Raw genomic sequence first — 18,755 nt, 5'->3', positions numbered from 1 at the left:
AATCTTCTAAATGCATATCTTGAGTGCATTCAGAAAATCTTACGTAGGAGATTCAGGAGATCTTACATAGAAACATTCCTTCTTCTGAAGACTCTGAACCATTTGGTTGGCTCTCTTGATTTTTATTGATCTCCCTATGCTGATTTATTTGAGCTTTTATGCTTTAATACCCTTAATGTGAATTGACTATGCATGACTGCATTTCTTACTTCCCTGTGTAGCTATTGGATACCATATAACATCAGCATACCTTAACTGCCAGACTTTCTTTTACATTTTCGCACTAAAGGTAATGAAGCCACTTAACAGTCTTTCAGATTCCATTGAATTAAAAAAGGCATATTGAAGAGTCCATTTTAAAGATTCTTACTGTTACAAGAGTGTAGTTCTTACTACACATGTAGTATCCAAGGACATGCATTTTAGAGTGAAAGTGATGATAGAGCTACAATAGGTAACTCTTTTCATTGGCTGCCTTTTAGAAGTCTTTCACTTTAATAGAAATGGCAGAGCTGTTCCCACTAAACGTCAGTGGGTGAAGGTCTTACAGAACATTCTGATAGGTATAATTGCCAGTGATTGTTCAAATAACTGACTAATCATAACATTTACTTAGGATTAGGCTATTAATTCCAACAACATTTTTTGTGATTTAAGCAAACAGCAATTTGACTCAATCGGACAAATGGAACAAGGCAATAATTTCTCTGGGTATTGCAAACACAAGAAACAATTACAGGCAATGAATCCTGTGGCAATCATTTTTTATGCTAGTAAAGCATGTCTTAAGCTGATTTGTTTAGTATTAGAGCAAGTGATAGCTTTACAGTTAACTTTCCTCCCCTTTTTTGTGGAAGTAGTAAGAAATGTGCATACTGCCTTAGGTTACTTAGAAATTTCCTTCCTTAACTGATTTGAGGTTGTCAACTGTTAAACTTTGCCTTTTTGAAAATGTGTAAAAGCACACAGTATGTCTTGACAGGAAGATGAGCTTGGATCATTAAGGTATACAGAGATATCATTCATTGCCGCACATCAAAAAGGTCCAGAGGTGCAGTATGAGCCTGTATCATCATTGTCATTGTTTTGTTTCTGTTACGAATGAAATGCTCTACTGGAGATAGATTCTGCAGCAATATTCTGATTATGTGCACACATTAGCTAAAGGAGGTTTCACAGGCCTTCATTCATCCTTACATTTTCTAACCGCTTTGTCCAATACAGGGTTGCAGGTGGAGCCAGAGCCTATCCCAGAAAGCAGCAGGTGCAAGGCACGATATACCCTGGGAGGGATGTCAGTCCGTTGCAGGGCAGACACAAACACAGACAGACACACACACACAGGGCAGTTTTCCCAGAAGCCATTGAACCTGCCAGTATGTCTTTGCACTGTGGGAGGGAACCAACATGAACAGGGGGAGAACATACAAACTCCACGTTGAAAGCAATGCCAGATAATTACACGATAATTTTTCAGTTCTCTACATTGAGTATAGCTTTAGAGCTAGAAGAAAGTTGCAGTAAGGTTAGGAATTTAGAAGTAAAGGATTGTGACTCATGAACATGGGCAAACTTTGATAAGATTTAAATGATGTTCTAATGCAGCAGTAAATAACATTTATCTCTTGATCTAACAACTCAAAATGTGACTCACAAAAAAAGTCTGGTATTCTGTAGTTCTAGAACACAAATTGAGAAGCATACCCATTATGAAAATATTCCAATAATTGATTATATTTTAATAATTCTTTTTTACCAAATTTCATATTCACACTTCAGCAGGCTATACCATTCACCAATGCATTTCATGTGAAGGAGCACTTATAATGTTAAAGTGGTTTGGATTTGGACTGGTTTTCGGCCTTAGTTTTTGATTTAAAGTATTTCATCTTAAAATAAAGCTGTTCTAGCTGAATGCAGCATGTTCTTTTATACCATGGCTATTATAAGACGAACATATGTTTTTTAGTATTAGTATTCTTCAGGTGATGTTTCTTTGAAACAAAAAAGGCACTATGAAGTGAACTTCATACTACATAAACTACATTCAGTTTTATAATGAGTTAACATTCAATTTTGACATTCCACGGCATAAATAATATGATTGAGCTATGGCATAAAATATTCCATTTACAATAATCGTTTGTACTTTGTTGGCTGGGTGTTAAGTGGCAGACTCCTGCTTCTTTCTTACCCAATCTTAAAATGCAGAAGCTGTTCAAAGGAAAAAAAAAAGGTTTTGTGATAAAAGTGATACTTTTCTTAGGGTTCTTGAGCATCACCGTTAATGAGGCAGGAAAAAAGACATGCCTCAAAAAGACATTTGTTTCTGTAGACATGAAAGATCTTATAGTTTTCACACGGTAAATTGCTGATGTAAAATTTTTTGCAGATTTGAAACAAATAGTGATGTGAAGTTAAAGGTCAAAAGCTTTAAAGTAAACACAGTGAGAAGGCTTGCATTTCACACACTGTTTATTTATTGCATTCATTAAATTAAAACACATTTCTCAATATTGGGAATACCTATGGCTAATCTTGTAGATAAGATAAGCCATTTTTAGACAAGCAATGTTACCATACATACTTTATGTCCTCTGTAATTCAGGAACAATAGCATGTACTGTATATATTTTGTGAGATCTGTAATAATTAAGATGTTTGTCTATTTCATAACATTTCCAAAGTTAATATGAAGAAGTGGCCACATTTAATCCATGACTGAATGGCTGCATCAATCTGGATGACACACTAAAGATTTTCAGCCATAGTCCACAGCAGGTCAGATGGAGAAGGAAATTACTTAAGTTGAGTTAAGGCCGAATTTAGGGAAGCCAGACTGTGCAAACCCAGAGTGGAAGTTAGCCAGAACATCAGGGTTAACATCTCTTTTATTTTAAACAGTGCTGGGGGAAGATCTATTCAATATGATAATATTCATTTTAATACAGTTTTATTTAGAATCTTCAAAACTGGAATTACTGCACAAAAGAACACAGAAATATAGAAGCAGAAATAAAAAGAAAGAGAATAAGTGCATATTGAATTGACTAAGTGAAAGCAATAGAACTAAATCTACATTAAAATGCTAAAGCAAAAAAATAGGTCTTTAAGTGGCTTTTAAAAATGACCACAGGATGTGGGCAATGCGTTACACTGTTGTGGTGCTGGACAAGAGAGGGCTCTGTTGCCATGGCACCTGGTCTTTAGTGGAATTAAAATGCTTGTTCGCAAAACTCACACTGGAGTGTTGGATTATACTCGTGTAGAAAGTCTTGTAACCTGGAACGCTAGTGCCTTAACTGAAGGACCCTACTAAATTCATGGTTATTTTTGTGAATTTCACAGTCATAACAAAATGCCTTTTATGGTTTGTCATTTAAATTTTAAATTTCATGGTGTTGTTAGAAGACATGGATATTTATTTAAAAGAAAACAATATTTACAAGCCAAAACTTCACAAAATCACTGCCTCTTATACTTGTGTTCTTACAGTATATTCCTGATTCAGGGTAGTAAACAAAATTGTTAAACATCATTTGCCAGGTGTTTGCACAGTCTTGAATTAAATCTTTAATCTTTTTAAATTTAATATTCTGTAATCTGGATTATTGCTTTTGATAAGGAAGATCAGTGGTCCTAGTACAGATCCTTGCAATGCTCCACTAATTATATCCCCCCAAACTGAGTATTCACCCCTTATCTGTGAATCTGTTTTGTATTCAAGAACCAATTCTCAACACTCCCAACATGCCTGCTTCCTGAATTTCGAGAAATATGCATTTATTCGTTTTTTTTTTAATCAAAAGCCTTCTGAAAATCTAAATATGCCATATTATTTGCCCTGTCCGTATACATTACTGTTGTTGCTTGTTCAAGGAATTCTAACCAGTGGCTTAGGGAGGTTAGGCAAGACCTACCTTTAATAAAAAATCAGTTTACAATTTTTCTAGAATATTTTTTCCATGTAAGAAAGGTACACTATCAGTAACTTGTGTTAGGGTGTGATTGACCTACACTAAGTGATGTTTGGTGATGGTGATCACAAAGGCTAGTTGAATTCACCACCTTCAATTTAAGGAAGATCATATTCTCTTTACTATTAAGTAAAGGGACTTTCAGTCTTGTGGTCTTAAATGCCCACTTCTAATGCTTGAAGATTGGAAATACCCACACCACATGTACTGACTAAGTCTGCATGGCCACACTTATGTGCTGAGAAGTTGACATGCTGAGTAGAGCTGTAATAATCCAAATTAGCCAGGAAAACAGTAGCTAAACTGTTAGGAGAATCCATGTGTATGCTGGCATCGCCAAGAAGTAAGATGCTTTATAGGCTAGACAAAGCACAGTGAGTAGCTATAAAAACTCTTCCTTCAGTTCACTCAACTGTGTGATTCAGTAGCAGGAATGCTGCGGCACCATACCAGGATGCCATTCAAGGAGAAACATTTGCTCAGTCCCTCAGTTCACTCACTTATAATGCAGCAGAATCCAGGATATGTGCTAATGCCAATGAACCACTTAGCTCAAAGAGTCAAGCACAAAATGGGGACAGATAAACGAAGTGATTGAAGTGTTTGAGCTTTCTGGCCATGTACTGTAGCTAATATTAATCCAATGTAGATGTAAGGTAACATTAATTAATCTATTATAGGTAAATATTAATTCGTTCCTAATGGGAAGTATTTGATTCACACAGCGGTATAGCTAATTATTAGCTCCTGTAAAAGAGGTCTAGAGAGTAGACTTGTAAAAGCAAGTCTAAAAGCTGTATTGAGTACAGTGGACGTTTGGAGACAATTTCTAAACTTCCAGATGAGGAATTTATAATGTGCAAACAGTGGCATCGATACATATTTGCACACATTTAGGCTGATTTTGCAAATTGTGGAGTAGTTTTCCCAAAGTAGAGGCATTAGAATACCAATGATAATACATTTTAAAATTGTTTGTAGGAGAATTGAATAACAGTATTGTTTGGTTTTCATGTACTCTGAATTTTGGTTTTGAGGCCAATTGTTGTGGAATAAATTCCTTTCAATGTTTTTTTTTTTTTATTCTGGTTGCCTTTTTTAATCGGTGGAATGTGTGGGTGATACCCGTCGATGTGAAATGTGCACAATAAACCCATTTCAGGGTCCGACCTCTACATGATTTTTTTTTGTCTTCCTGAGGTTTGAAAAAAAGACAAATTGGGATCCTTGTTTTTCTCCAGAGAAAAGAGCTGAGCAAAAATGAGCTATTTGCTAAAAATACCCTGCTACAGGACATTAAATTCGGGATAGAAAATGTTCACGGAAGTCCACCCCCATTAGAGAACTTAGAACATTCCTTATTACATGGAGAGTTCCGGAACACTGCAAACCCAGCAACAACATGGTTCCCAAAGGCCGGAGTTGTTCTCTGGAGTTCCTTTGGCTTATATTTTGGAGGAGCTAGCTACATGTGACATGAGCTGGATTTCTAGTATCCTGAAACAAAAGTTTTCTTTTGTCTTAAATTTAAATATAAATCTGAGGCCTGCATTTTGTCAGAGTGGCCAACTATGAGGTAAAAAAACTACTGGCTTTTCACGGATTCATATTTTTAAAACAGTATGAGACTGTTTTCCTTCAACCCTACTCTGTCATAAATCCTAGCATGTCTGTTAACACCCCATGAGTAAATTGGAGTGTACTTCGCTTTGTTCATGGCAACATATTAATGGATTTGTTTTGTGATCTTTGATCTAGAACCATCAGGTGTGCATTGTCTTTAACTGCACCATCTTTGCTGCTGTTTCTGAAAGTTTATTATTTCAAATGCTCCTGAATAAATAGTTTTACAAAGTTCTGAAATTTCAATTTGTAAGAAAATGTAATTATACTTGAATGAACTTTTTAGCCTTTCCAAATACTGTTCATTATCTTTTACAGTAGGAGCCATGTTGACGAACATTTAGTGTTTTATGTGCCAATCAAATTCCTTCCTTGTGCAAGCTTTTCATTTAGTATCCAAACCCTTTATTTTCATTTAAAACTTTGCTAAGAGGTTTATTCTATTTGCAGAAAAATATTTTATTCATCAAGACTTCTGTCTTGAGCAAGGTATTCTAATATAGCACCTGCAGGTATTTCTGTTTTAAGATAAGTTGACAGTGTGAAATAAAGCAGATCAAGTATTTTTTTATAAAAACCTTTTGCACTCAACTTTTTACAACCACAGTATCTAGGACTCAAAGACACTGGATTATTTAAAAATGAAAAGCAGAACATCAAACATCCTGTTTTTTTTTTTAATTGGCAAGTCCTGACTGTGATGTCCTTGCCCTACACTCATGTAACTCAATTGTATTTTTCAGAGAACTAAATGTGTTACTTATTCCTTATTTCCGTATGCAGGCTTGTTCACTGCTCAAGGGTATTATTTGATGTCTGTGCTGGCTTTATCTTGAAATAATTCATGCCTGAAGTGCATTGTGGTTTTTCAAGTAGTTATACAATTATTAAATAACCTTAAAAATCACCTAAGTCATGAATTCTGTTATGGTTTGTTCTGTCGAGCACATTTGATGTACTGTATGTACTCTTAAATTAAGTAAGAATTTTTGAAAATAGAATTGTTCCAAAATGTAACTGCTTCACCCCTTTTGAGTGCTAGCAAAATGTACAAAATTTTTGTATTTTTGTAAAATATATGTCATGTACATGAATATATATAAAAATAAAAAAGAAGCAAGGACTCCTTTGTCCTTAACCTTACGCATACAGTGCCACTGTATCTGAAAAAACATAATCGGTGTCATTCAATTCTGAATTGCTTTTCTATATTGACATACTTTGGCGATATACTATATGTTACCATAATAACGAAATATCACTTGCTTAGCCCAAGCTGTAAGCACTTTCACAAAATCGAATTTTAAAAATTACCAAATTACTTTCAGTTTGTATTCTGGCTTGTGCTTTTTTCTTTTTGTTTATTTTACTTAGCAAAAGTACTTGGGCCAAAGTATGCACGTATCGCACTTCTAATGATCTCTAAATAAGTGTTTGGCCCTCATAAATCAATGCTCCAAATCTTGTTGACACAAATCATAGACAAATAACCCATAATTAACTTCACCTGTTGGGAGGAATTTAGATCAACCAAAAAGTGCTAAACATTATAACCTTGGTGGTTATAAAGATAGTTCCATTTTGTTTGCATTCATGTAACCAAACGTTTTTTGTATTTGGCGTATCTCACTCTATGAAGGTAATGGACTGACAGCTATTGGCTAGCTATATACAGTACATTCAGACATAATTGCATTTCGCAGTCTGGTACTATGACCTCAGTTCATTTGGTAATGTCAGCTAAAAAGATATCAGTCTATGCTTTGTCAGTCTTTGTAATATCATACTACCCTGCCTAGCATTGTGGGTTTTCCATGACAGTGCTTTGTATTTTACTTTATTACATTGGGAATATTTATTTTATTAACTTGTCTACTTCATCAACTACAAACGCTGTACATGAAAGGACTGTTGTTGGGCTGTTCACAACAAACACAAGGGTCTTGATGTTTCTGAAGACAGAGAACAGACTATGCATGTACACGTCAGGAGTGTTTTCCCAGTTTCCTTGTATTGTTGATGCTTTGGAGTTTTTGGTTAATAGTGGAGTGTAAACACAAGAACGGTTTCAACCATTCATATTTTTTATGGCATTTTAAGAAACTGGGATGAATCAATAAAAATTCAATAAAGACACTAACCATGAGCTAAAAACAATTAGAATAAATCCATGTTGGCTCTGGATTTTCCTGTGGTGACACAAAGTGTACCTGCTGCCACAGTTAATTAAGGTTACCTCACAGTAGGCTGGATGTCCACACTTTGCCAAATAGCAACTTCGGAGACTGGTCTGGTGGAATGAAATGACAATAAAATTCTGGTTCCCTTATCATAATTTTAAAAATGCATAACTGCATTGTAGGGTTCCTTACTCACTCAGAAGTGTCTATTTACACTACAATTTTGTTACATCTGCAGCTGCTTCTTTAACATACTGCATGCTTTGGAAGTCCAGATGTGATTTCAGTGTGAAAATCATACTTTATCTTGATAATATAGATACATCTGTTTCACCCCTTCCGTGTTTCTCAGTGATTTCTGAATTTAACAGTAGGCGTGGATCTGAACGTTTCTTGAACGTGTGTACGTGACAGTTTCACTTGGTCCCCAAATGCCTGAGGGTTTCATTTTAAACACAAGTTGAAGGATCAAAAAGAACTCTTACCCGTATTTATTTTTCTTTCAGTTCCTAGTCAATTTTCTTGTAAATAAACAGACTGGAGTACTTTATCTGAGTGGGTAAAGTACTTCATTTTTGTTTGTTTTAACTTTGGAAGAGAGTGCCAAAGCTGTGTAATAGTTTAATTTGCTGTCAGTACATTAAAGTCAAAGTCTTTAAACTTTTCCCAACCTTAAAATATAGTATTACTTTTTTCCAAGCTATAAATATTTCTTCATGAAGAAAGGATTACAATATAATATTTCGTACGTGTACCTGACACTAATGGATGTCTTGCATGGATACTGTAGGTAGCAGAGTAAGATGCTCTAATAACCCTACTATTATTGCTTAAATATGTTTCTAGTTCATTTATTTATCAAGATTTTAGAATATTCAGGGTGGTCTTAAATGTTTTTTTAATAAATCAGAAACAGGTTTTATGGTATTGAAAGTGGAAGATGAACAAATCTTTAGTTAAGCATACGTTCGTGTGTGCCAGCTATACAAACTCCTGTTAATATATATTTCATTTTGTAGCTGTGGGGGTTTTGACATTGAACACATTGATAGCTGAGATTCCTGCTGAGATAATGTTTTCATTATATGAGTGTCTCGCATCAGGGTGTGACTAACAGTAAAATTGTGTGATGTCATAATGTGGTCAGACCAGGAGGTTTCTGTCTGGGTTCTTTGGAGTTTATTCTTAATTGTGGTGTTAGTTTACCCCAGGCATCAATAAACAGCTCTTTGTCATCTTTCAACAGAACAACTTGTGTCATCCACACTACCCTGCTATTTTTTGTGTGAACATTCAGTATTTATTGTATGGATTCTGCATGTTTCTCTTAGTGTCTTTTTGTGCAGTTTCCACAAAAACAATAAAACTTGAGTGTAACTCAAAAATAATACATACATGTGATGTTCAGGTCTGTAAAAGTTAGAGAATTCTTATTAAATTGCTTCACGATTTAGCGTATTAAGTATGAATTATTCACAATAAATTATAGTATTATTGCTAAACATGGTAAGGAGAAATCTAGCCATAATCGAAATCTTAGAATCAGACAGTTTGTGTCCAGGCTTGTGTAACAAAATGAAAATGATCTAACTAGTCCCTTAAGTTAATGTTAAACTGTTAAATTTTCCCAAGGAACTAGTTTCTTTTCCCAACAAATCAAAAATATTAATTTATGTTTTAAATGTATATTATAATGTTGAACTATTTTTGCCTCATTTATAATATCGATTTGGAAATTGTGAACATATTTATATTAACTACTGTATAAGCTTTATCCAAGTACAACATTTGAAATAAATAGAAACAAACATTAAACAATATCTTTCTTTGTTTTCTGATAAATGTATTCTATCATTTACAGTCTATAGCTTTATTTTCAAAAAAATATTTTTAAATAAAAACCATTAGATATCTGAATTCATTGAACACAACAGAAAAGAAGCCTCATGAAAGTTAAATGTCAAAAGGAAATTCAAAAGGAGTCATTTGTATAAAGAAAGAAAAAACATTTAGACTTTATAGTTTTATTTAAAAATACTACTTATAGTACTTATTGGCCTGGCATTATTCTGCTAATTTCGCTCTGTCCTAAAACCTGCAAAGGAACAATGGCTGATCTGTAGTTTGTACTTATTTAACAGTTTTTACATAGTTCCAAAGGTTTCCAGTAGAGGTCAGGATGAAGCAGAGATAGGATTGTAGTAGAAAGAAAGTGGTTGATCTTTTTTTTGGCTCTACATTGTTTTTTTATTAATGGTTATAAGTTGTGCTTTCTTTTCCAAACTGTCAGCCTATGATATTTCAAAGGAATTTATTGAATCCCTCTTAATTAGCAAACAGAATTACCTCGACAGCTAACACCAGCTGTCTTTCAGCATTCTGGTCTATGTAACTACTTCTTCTACAACTGTACATTTGTCACGTAACGTACATATCACCATTGCAATTGAAGGGACGAGCTGTGAAGATTAGTCAGATACAATGTTATATGTTTATTTGGTTGCATTAGGTGTCAGTACATTGACTTATTCTATTTCAGTCTGTTACAGTACAATTTTTTGTTTACAGATATTTGTGCATTGCGCAAACCCTATTCCATGAAATTAGTTTTCAGAAAAGCTTTCTGTTAGTTAGATTTCTGCTAGCTAAGCTTGCAAAAGACTGGACAATATCAGTGGCAGCTCTTGGCCTTGCTATTGGCAGTGAAGCTGTGCAGTTTCCACTCCAGATGTGCCTCAGTGCAGAAGAGTGAACAGCTTGGTCATAAAGAATATGGTTGTCTTCCTGTAACCCATGCTGTTTGAAAACTAACTACAGTGGCAAGAAACGTTGAAGAACCATGGCTGATAAGACAAAAAATATTCAGATTTTTTTTTTAAATAGCCTAAGACGTGTCTCTTATTTTCATTTATTGTTCTTCTGTGCCAGAAAATCCAAAATATTTTTTATTTTGTTTTACACTTTGTTTCCTTTGGAGTGATGGCATTTGAAGAACTTGATTCAAACATTTCTTATTCCCAGTGTTTGTACAGTATGTGATTTTGGCTTGGTGATTCCATTTCTATATGACAGGCTCTTAGGTCAACATTTTACAGTGTCATCTTTTGTGATTTTGAATTTGTCTTATGTATTCCAAGTGTCACCTCATTCACGTGCATATACACCTGATTCTGCTGTCCTGATTATAAAAGCTGCTGTGACAATCTGACTTTATTCACAGTTCCCATATAGCAGAGTACATTTAAGAGCCTAGAATAAAAATGAGAGGCCTGTAAGATTTAGTCTAGTCTTGCTGGTATAGTAACTAAACCCATGCCAATACATTGCATGGATGTGGACAGTTTGCATTTCAAAGTGCCTGATTAGGATAAGGGTTGCTTATTTGCTTAATTTCCAGGAAGCAAAGAAAATGTCAGAATAATTTATTGACATTGTGACTTCAAAGAAATCAATTCTTTTTTATAGTTGAAATTAAGTTTTAATGTTTAACTTAGAGTTGATTTTTTATATGAAAGCGTCATGAAGCAGGTCTTTCATTTTCCACGAAGCTGTATATTTCCTTCTAAATCTTTTGTAATTTCATTTTGTATTTTGTTACAAGCACAAGTATGAAAAGTGCATCAGACTTCTGCTAGTATTCAGGATGTAAACAGATGTTCCAGTAAAACACCACCTGTGTGCTCCATAAACTGAAATGTGTAGGAAAATAATCCAGAATACTTGCAAGGATACTTTGAAGCCACTGTCATACCCCAGATTTCATCCACTGTGCCAATGAAAAGCAGATTAAGAAATATAATAAAATAAGCAATCAACATTGATGTGTATGCATGATGAACATTTCTTGCATAATAATACCCCTTTAGTTCAGATCAAATGTCACATTGTCATGGGCACAGAAAACTGGTTACAGTCGACTGGAACAAAAGCAAAGGGCATATTGTTTAGAACTAATTTACCTGTGATCTTTTAACAGTGACTATTTTCAAGACTATTTTTTCCTATCAGGCGCTTTGATGTTCAGCACTTCCAAAGGTTAAAATCTTTAGAAACCTATATACAGTATATCATATATTCAGGCAGGGGTTAAAATTGTTGGTATCAATTTATTTTTCTGCTTTATGAGCATTGGTCTCTTGCACAAAACATCAGCAAAAAATGTAGTGTGGTATTTGAATGGTGTTTAGTTTTTATAAATATGCATTAAATAATGCAGGAGTTTTGAGCTTAATACAAAGGAGCCTTTTCATCCTGCTTGCAACAAAGTAACTAAGGCAACAACAAGCTTTTTAAATTCTGAACTTAATCTTAAGACTCTATCACACTTTTGTTATGCTGACTCTGAAACCCAGATTTTTTAAACCCAGAGATATTGTAGTGAGACAAAGCAGGCCTCTGTCTTAAGTCCCACTGGATCACAAAGATAGATAGCTGCTGTTTGGTCTTTGACAGCTGTAATAGTAACTCTTTAAGCAAAACAGAACCTTTACTGGTTATTTTGTTTCTGTTGAGAAAAGTAATAGAATAAAGAATAAAACAGAAATAGCTCATATTGTGGCTCTCTCTTCACATGAAATATAAAGTTATACAATTCATATTTCTTGGAGTATTTTAGTTTTGATATATTTCAGATGCAGTTTTTGAGATTCCCTTTAGTTGTATGTTAAAGCTGTATGGGAGAGGAAAGTTTAATTACTAGGAGTAAAAGTTAAGCTGTGTGGCATGGGAGCAATATCCTTGTACAATATTCTTGTTAAAAATAAATCAGATATGGATTTTGCTTCATTCAGTTAGTAATACACTTCTTTATCTCTAGCACTTCTGAAAGATAGAAGCATTTTGGCCACAACAAATTATTAAACTTAAATATAATACTGTTACAGACATATCACTCATCATTAGATACAGAACACTTTGGAGTTACATTGGCGTCATGGCAGCCTCATACCTTGGACAGAAGAGTGACAACTGGTGACAGTTATGGTTACCAAAGTGTTGTCATTGGCACATCAGTGTCTGTTGACAGGCACAGTAAAGGTTTTCTTCCTCAAGCTTCCCATTCTCTGAACATACTGTGTAGAACAGCTGCGAGTTAGTATACACTGCATTATTTATATGGCTGTCTCTTTTACACAAAGAGACCCACGTGTGTACTCGTTTATCAAGTTGGAGTGAAGTACGTAGCAGTGTCCTTTATTCACACAAAATTTGAACCCACCAGTTTTACTTATGAGTCTATCATCCATTTTTTTTAAACTCCAAAATAAAGTCTATGCTAAACTCAAGACTTGTTTGGAGAGTGACTGTCACCACGTCTCTAGCCCATACCTCTCCAAGCACTCTCAGGTTAAGCATTCTTTATCTGCTTACAAAACAGAAACAAACAATTGTCCTAACTCTGTCAGGATGCCTCAGCTTCTTGGTTTTAAATCATCACCTGACCAATCACTCTTCAACATCTGGCCAGGTGACTGAGGACAGTAGGACATTACCCTCAGCTTTGTGGGAAAATGTAGTTCAGGCCAGAGTTTGGCACCTTGTCAGCCACCTGCTGTCCTCACTCAGTGCATATTTATTAGCCATTGTGGCTTATTTATTTAACACAATTTGTACACAAGTATCCATTGTTGCTGCATTATACATAAATGTATTTGTCTTCAGTCTACAACTTATTCTGTCTTTGCCAGGATTATTTTTCTGCTGAATTGTTCTTTATGCCTTAGAGTAGTCTAACCAATTGAGTCTGAATAGGGTGAATCATTTGTGCTAGATACTCATTTTTATGTGGTTTATGGAAGTATTTTGTCTTTATTTACACATAATAGCTTACTAATTGGTTAAATGTTATTCTTTTACATAGTTTACATTGATTCATAACTTTTATCATTAAGTAAAAATATTCTGTAGTGGTTCTCTTGGTACCATAGTGGTTTAAATTGTAAATCCAAGGACCTGTAGCCACAAACCACAGCTTTTCTGGACTCTTGTTGAGATCTTGTTGAGAAACTGTAGGCTGTCTAGCAGAAGCCTGTTTCTCTCTGGTCTCTGAATGCTGAACGTTTTGGGTCTTTTCAAAGTACTTGTGTCTGAGAGCCGTCAACGATTGCGTCTCTCTCTCCTCCGGCCCCTGCAGGGTTCTCTTCTCACCGAGCGGGACTACGAGAGCGTGGTGCTGATGCGGATGCGCCAGGCGGCGGAGAGACAGCGGCTTATTGAGCAGATGCAGAGGGAGGACGAAGAGGAAGCTGCACGCCCCTAGCCCGCAGGACTCTCTGTGTCTAGTTTAATAAAGCTCTTCTTTTTTTAAAAGCACAGAACTGTATGGATCAAGTGATTTCATACTTTGTTGGCATACTGATAAATAAATGTGTAAAAACAAGTCGTAGGAACCTGTTTTTTGCGCACTCTATGAACCAGTATGTTACCTTAACGCAGCATAGATTATGGCTGTTTATACAGTATGTCTTTAGAATTTGGAATTGCCCATCATTTATCAGTGCTTGCTCCTACTTCTCTGCACCGGCATGAGAAGAATGATATCTGGGAGCACTGTTCTGACATGCCCACTGTTGAACTGCTCATGATTTCACACACAGTCAACGCTAGAGAGCCATTTGAGGAGAGTTATCACCAATTTGAGGAGCAGTAGTCTTCTAGGTGACAACATTGCAAGCTTACAAGCACCTGGCAGGTTCCTGGTAGGGGTTTCTAATGCATACAAAGTCAAACATGCCAAACTCAAAACCCAGCATAACCTGACAGTGCTCTACATCTTGGGGAATCACTGTTCCTGTGTGTTCATTACATTGCCGAAGCTTGAACCTTATAATGTCTAGACTTTGGGGCTCAGCTTGCACACTGTGCAAAGCTACCTTTACTGATTAAGCCATTTTGGGAGCTTTCCATGACTTATGAGCTAGAAGCATTGTAAGTATAAAACGGTGGTGTTAAATGTTTCATTCCCCAGCTCCCTTTGGGAAAGGCTACTGAGTGATGGTTTACAGACATGGTGACTTGAAGCACTGTAGAAAGTTACAGTATGTCATATATAAGAGTGAAATAAAAAGGGGCCCAGTCAGGTTCTTCGTTAGATTATATATCAGTGCAATTACTTCCTCACTTATTGCAAAATCCCTTTGATGGAACTGATTATTATTTTGTACACTGAGTCCCAGGACTGTTATCATTTCATTACTGCCTGTCAGAAAAGTTCTTGCTGTTATGAAAAGAGTAAAAACTGCTTTTTGGGATTTCCTCCAATTTGGATTTCTTAATCCTCCAGACTAATATTGCAAATCAGTTCCTTATTTATTTTTTCAGTTTTATAATTTCAGCCAAGAGCAAATTTCTCCCTCATTGAATAGTTCTTTTTGATTTATTTTGTGTATCTTTATAATGTCCTTTGTGTTTCTGCACTGCTTAAATCATTTGCCATGCTTCTCTTTGGGAGATAGATATGCAACAGAAATTTTAGAATTCCTTTTTGTATATATCTGTGCATGGAATTAACCCCTATGACTGTAAACATTCAGTCTGATGGAAATTATATTCAATTAAAATGTTTTACTGATTTTAAAAGGCTAGTGCTGAAATGCATCTGTTCAATAATATGTGGAAAAAAGTTTGAAAAAAAGATGTTAAAATGTGTAATTGAGCTCAACGAGTCAAATTGCTTACTGGATCCCATGTTGAGCCCTGTAGACCAAACCTGTCCAGTTTGGAGCTGGGTTCTCTCGTGGGGTAACTATGACCAAGCAGCCCCAGGTGGCAGTGGCAGTCCTTGGCATTTGATGAGTGCCTGGGAGCTGTTGCTATGAGACTGCTCTTCGGGAGCCATGCTTACTTTGCTGAAAAGGCACGTCAGTACTTGTGTGGATTGAGCTCTGCAAGGTGGGCATCTTTAGGATTTTGAATTCAAAAATGGGATTAACATGGCAAAAAAAATACTTGTTGATACAAAAAGTTATCAAAAAATAATTAAGCAAATCCTGTGAATAATGAATGGGGAGACGCTCCACAAAATCCCCGTTGTGTTAGAGGATTGAAGATTTACACCACTGCTAGAACCCCCTGGATTCGCTATGACTGCTTTATTCCCTGCTTATATTTTAGCCAAGCATTTGTAATCCTTCACACTTGACTTGTTGTGTAGCCTGACATGCTACATAGACAATTTTGTATTCAACCGTTCACCACATACAGTACAGTACTGATGGTCCACCCACATTTACTTTAGTAATTAAGAAATTTTGAAAGACGTTCTCAGAATTGATTGGTGCTGTGCATAACTTTAGCTTTGAACCCAAAAAGTGATTTTGAATCCAGTGGTATTGAGGCTTTTTTATTAAAATCATCACAATACTATGATTTACATCATGTAGCAAGTCCATATATGACCAAATTCATCATTCAATTATCCTTTCAACAACATGTTAGTTGCAACCAACTTATACCAATAATATGCCACCACTTTTACTTAAGTTTATATTGCTGGAACTATCTTAAACATTTCCATCAATATTCAATCTTTCGCATTTCAAAATCCAGCAATCTGTTAAAACAGCTCACATCTGTGATGTAAATCGGTGTTCTCCAGTATGTTAACAATTTTTTTCTAGGTGGTTCTATTTGTGTTGTGATGATTGGGTTTTTTATATTCTTCATAACCAAAAACATAACCCAATTCAAATTACAGTAAAAGAAGAAATGGAATCACATGTATTCTCGAAGAAACACATTTCTCTGCCAGCATTTGCCATTTCAGAAAATTAAGCCAGAGGAAAAATCGTTTTAATCTTCCATTCCATATTCTGTGCATCCTCCACTTTGAACCTGCCAGTTCAGTGGAGAATGAAACCTAAAGTTTCATTTCCTTTGACAAAAATTTTACTGTTGATGGAAATTACTGCCACTTTTCAGCCAAGTCACGGTATTTAATGAAGCAAACCACCAAGCAAGGCCAATTGATTTTGGCTCTTCTTTCAGACGAAAACTGGCAGAAAGTCACTTACAAATTTTCTTCTAATGTAACCACCCACAGAGGTTGGCTACAACTGCTTCGCCACTCCAGAGGTTTCACTTTCTGTCCAAAGGGACATTCATTTCTCTGATTCATTTGCATCATAAATTATAAACTGAATCCTCCAGCAGCAAGAAAAGATCCCTTTAGCTCCTTAACTAGGACTCCTCAATAAACTTGCTGTCCTCTAGGAAGTCCTTTAGTTCCCTAGTTTAGTTTTCCTTTAGTTTAACTTGAGCCAAGAGCAAATGTCACGACAGGTTCGCTGTTTGACCTGGGATTTCATTTTGGTTTTGTGATCTTACAGGAACTATGGATTCTCCACACAGTGCTGAGAAAATGTTTGTGAACCCCCAGGTTGGTCAGTATTCTATATTGTAGACCTAAAACATTAATAGACATAAATGTCTTAATAAAATATGAAAATAACCTGATAATATATATAAACACAAAATGTTTGGATTAATGAACAAAATTATCCAATAGTATCCCTATGTAAATAAGTGTGAACTGAGAAACTGGTGGCATCTTTTTGAGCAACAATGACTTCAACTAAATGTTTTCTGTTAACAGTTTATCAGTTTTCCACATTGACCTACGAATTTTGGCCCATTCGTCCTTCCAGCTGGTAATATTTTTGAGTTTTCATGCATGAACTGTTTATTTTACATACTACCATAACATTTCAATAGGGTTTATGTCTGGATTTTAACTTGGCCAATCAAAAATGTAAATTTCTTCTTCAGCCTTTCTGTTGTGGATCTGCTTGTACAGTATGTTTAGGATCATTGTCTTTATGTATGACTCACTTTCAGCTCAGCTTCAGTTGAAAAATGGATGGCCTCACTCCTGAACATACTGATAGAACATCAAATTTATTGTTCTGTGGGTCATGGCAGGCCTTCTGGGTCCTGAGGCAGCAAATCTGCCCCCAAATAGCCCTGCTACCATGCTTGGCGGTTGGGATGAGATTCTTCCGTTTTAAAGCAGTTTTTGGTTTTTGCCACACAAAAAGTTTGTCACGTGGTGAAAAAGTTCGACCTTTGACTCGTCATCCAGGTGGTCCTTGGCAAACCTGACATGGGCAGCAATGTTTTTTTTTAGAGAGCAATGGTTTCTTCCTGGCTGTCCTCCAATGAAACCATTTCAGCTCAGTCTTTTCCTGAAGGCTGAGGCTTGAACACTGGCTTCAGCTACAGTGAGAGAGGCCTGCACATCCTCAGACATTACCCTGTGGTTCTTTGCCACATGATTTTCCAGGTTGCTCTTGGGGACATCTTGGCAGGATGACCTGTCTTAGAAAAGTCACCATGGTCTTGAATATTTTCTATTTAAATACTGTGTAAATGGTAAATGTTTAAAACAGAGCCTCAAATGTTTAGGAATGATTTTGCAACCCTCACCAGATGGATGAGTATCAACAATTTGTCTAGGTCCTCTGAAGTCTCATTTAATTGCTGAAGTATTAAACTACTAAACACAGAATGTTTCAGAGCATTTTCTAGGACAGGAATGCTGAAAAACTGTCCTTGTTGAACTGTTATCCAATTATTTAATTACATTATTCTAATTACCCCCTTACTTGTCCTAAGCAAACTTTGGGTACACTTATTAATTTCTACTGCATGCGCCATTGCATCACCAAACAAATTTGACATGGTAAATAAATAAACCCTTTAGTTTAAGAAAAGACTGGTTTCAATTCAAAAATCATATCCTGGTAAGAAATTGTAATTCTCATAATTACAGTTACTGAATGTTTGAGGTTTGCAAACATTTTTTTGGCCTAGGATGTACATCAAAGTTTTCCAAAAGACATCTGCCTATCAATTCTTGTTCTGTACAGTAGTATTATTGGCTATAGTGTCCCACTTCAGAAATCCAGTGCAAAGCAAGTGTGAGGTCATCAACTGCACCATGTCCTTGTGAATGTATGGGTATTCCTATTGACCAATT

The 18,755-nt window shown here is 35.7% G+C and overlaps 1 protein-coding gene across 3 annotated transcripts in view; it reads left to right on the top strand.

The window, feature by feature from the left end:
- Positions 1-14,159, top strand: part of dnajc17 (DnaJ (Hsp40) homolog, subfamily C, member 17) — an 83,927-nt gene extending 69,768 nt beyond the window's left edge. For all 3 annotated transcript variants that reach the window (XM_088648470.1, XM_088648469.1, XM_088648467.1), the window contains one exon: positions 13,914-14,159. In XM_088648470.1, coding sequence (XP_088504596.1) covers positions 13,914-14,039 — 126 coding nt within the window. In that variant the 3' untranslated portion in view covers positions 14,040-14,159. The remainder of the gene's footprint in view (positions 1-13,913) is intronic.
- The last annotated feature ends 4,596 nt before the right edge of the window (positions 14,160-18,755 follow it).

Source organism: Lepisosteus platostomus, chromosome 10, assembly GCF_059453375.1.
Source record: "Lepisosteus platostomus isolate fLepPlt1 chromosome 10, fLepPlt1.hap1, whole genome shotgun sequence".
In the NCBI taxonomy this organism is placed as follows: Eukaryota; Metazoa; Chordata; class Actinopteri; order Semionotiformes; family Lepisosteidae; genus Lepisosteus; species Lepisosteus platostomus.
The sequence above is the reverse complement of the archived record's forward strand: the minus strand, read 5'-3'. Positions and strand labels throughout refer to the sequence as shown.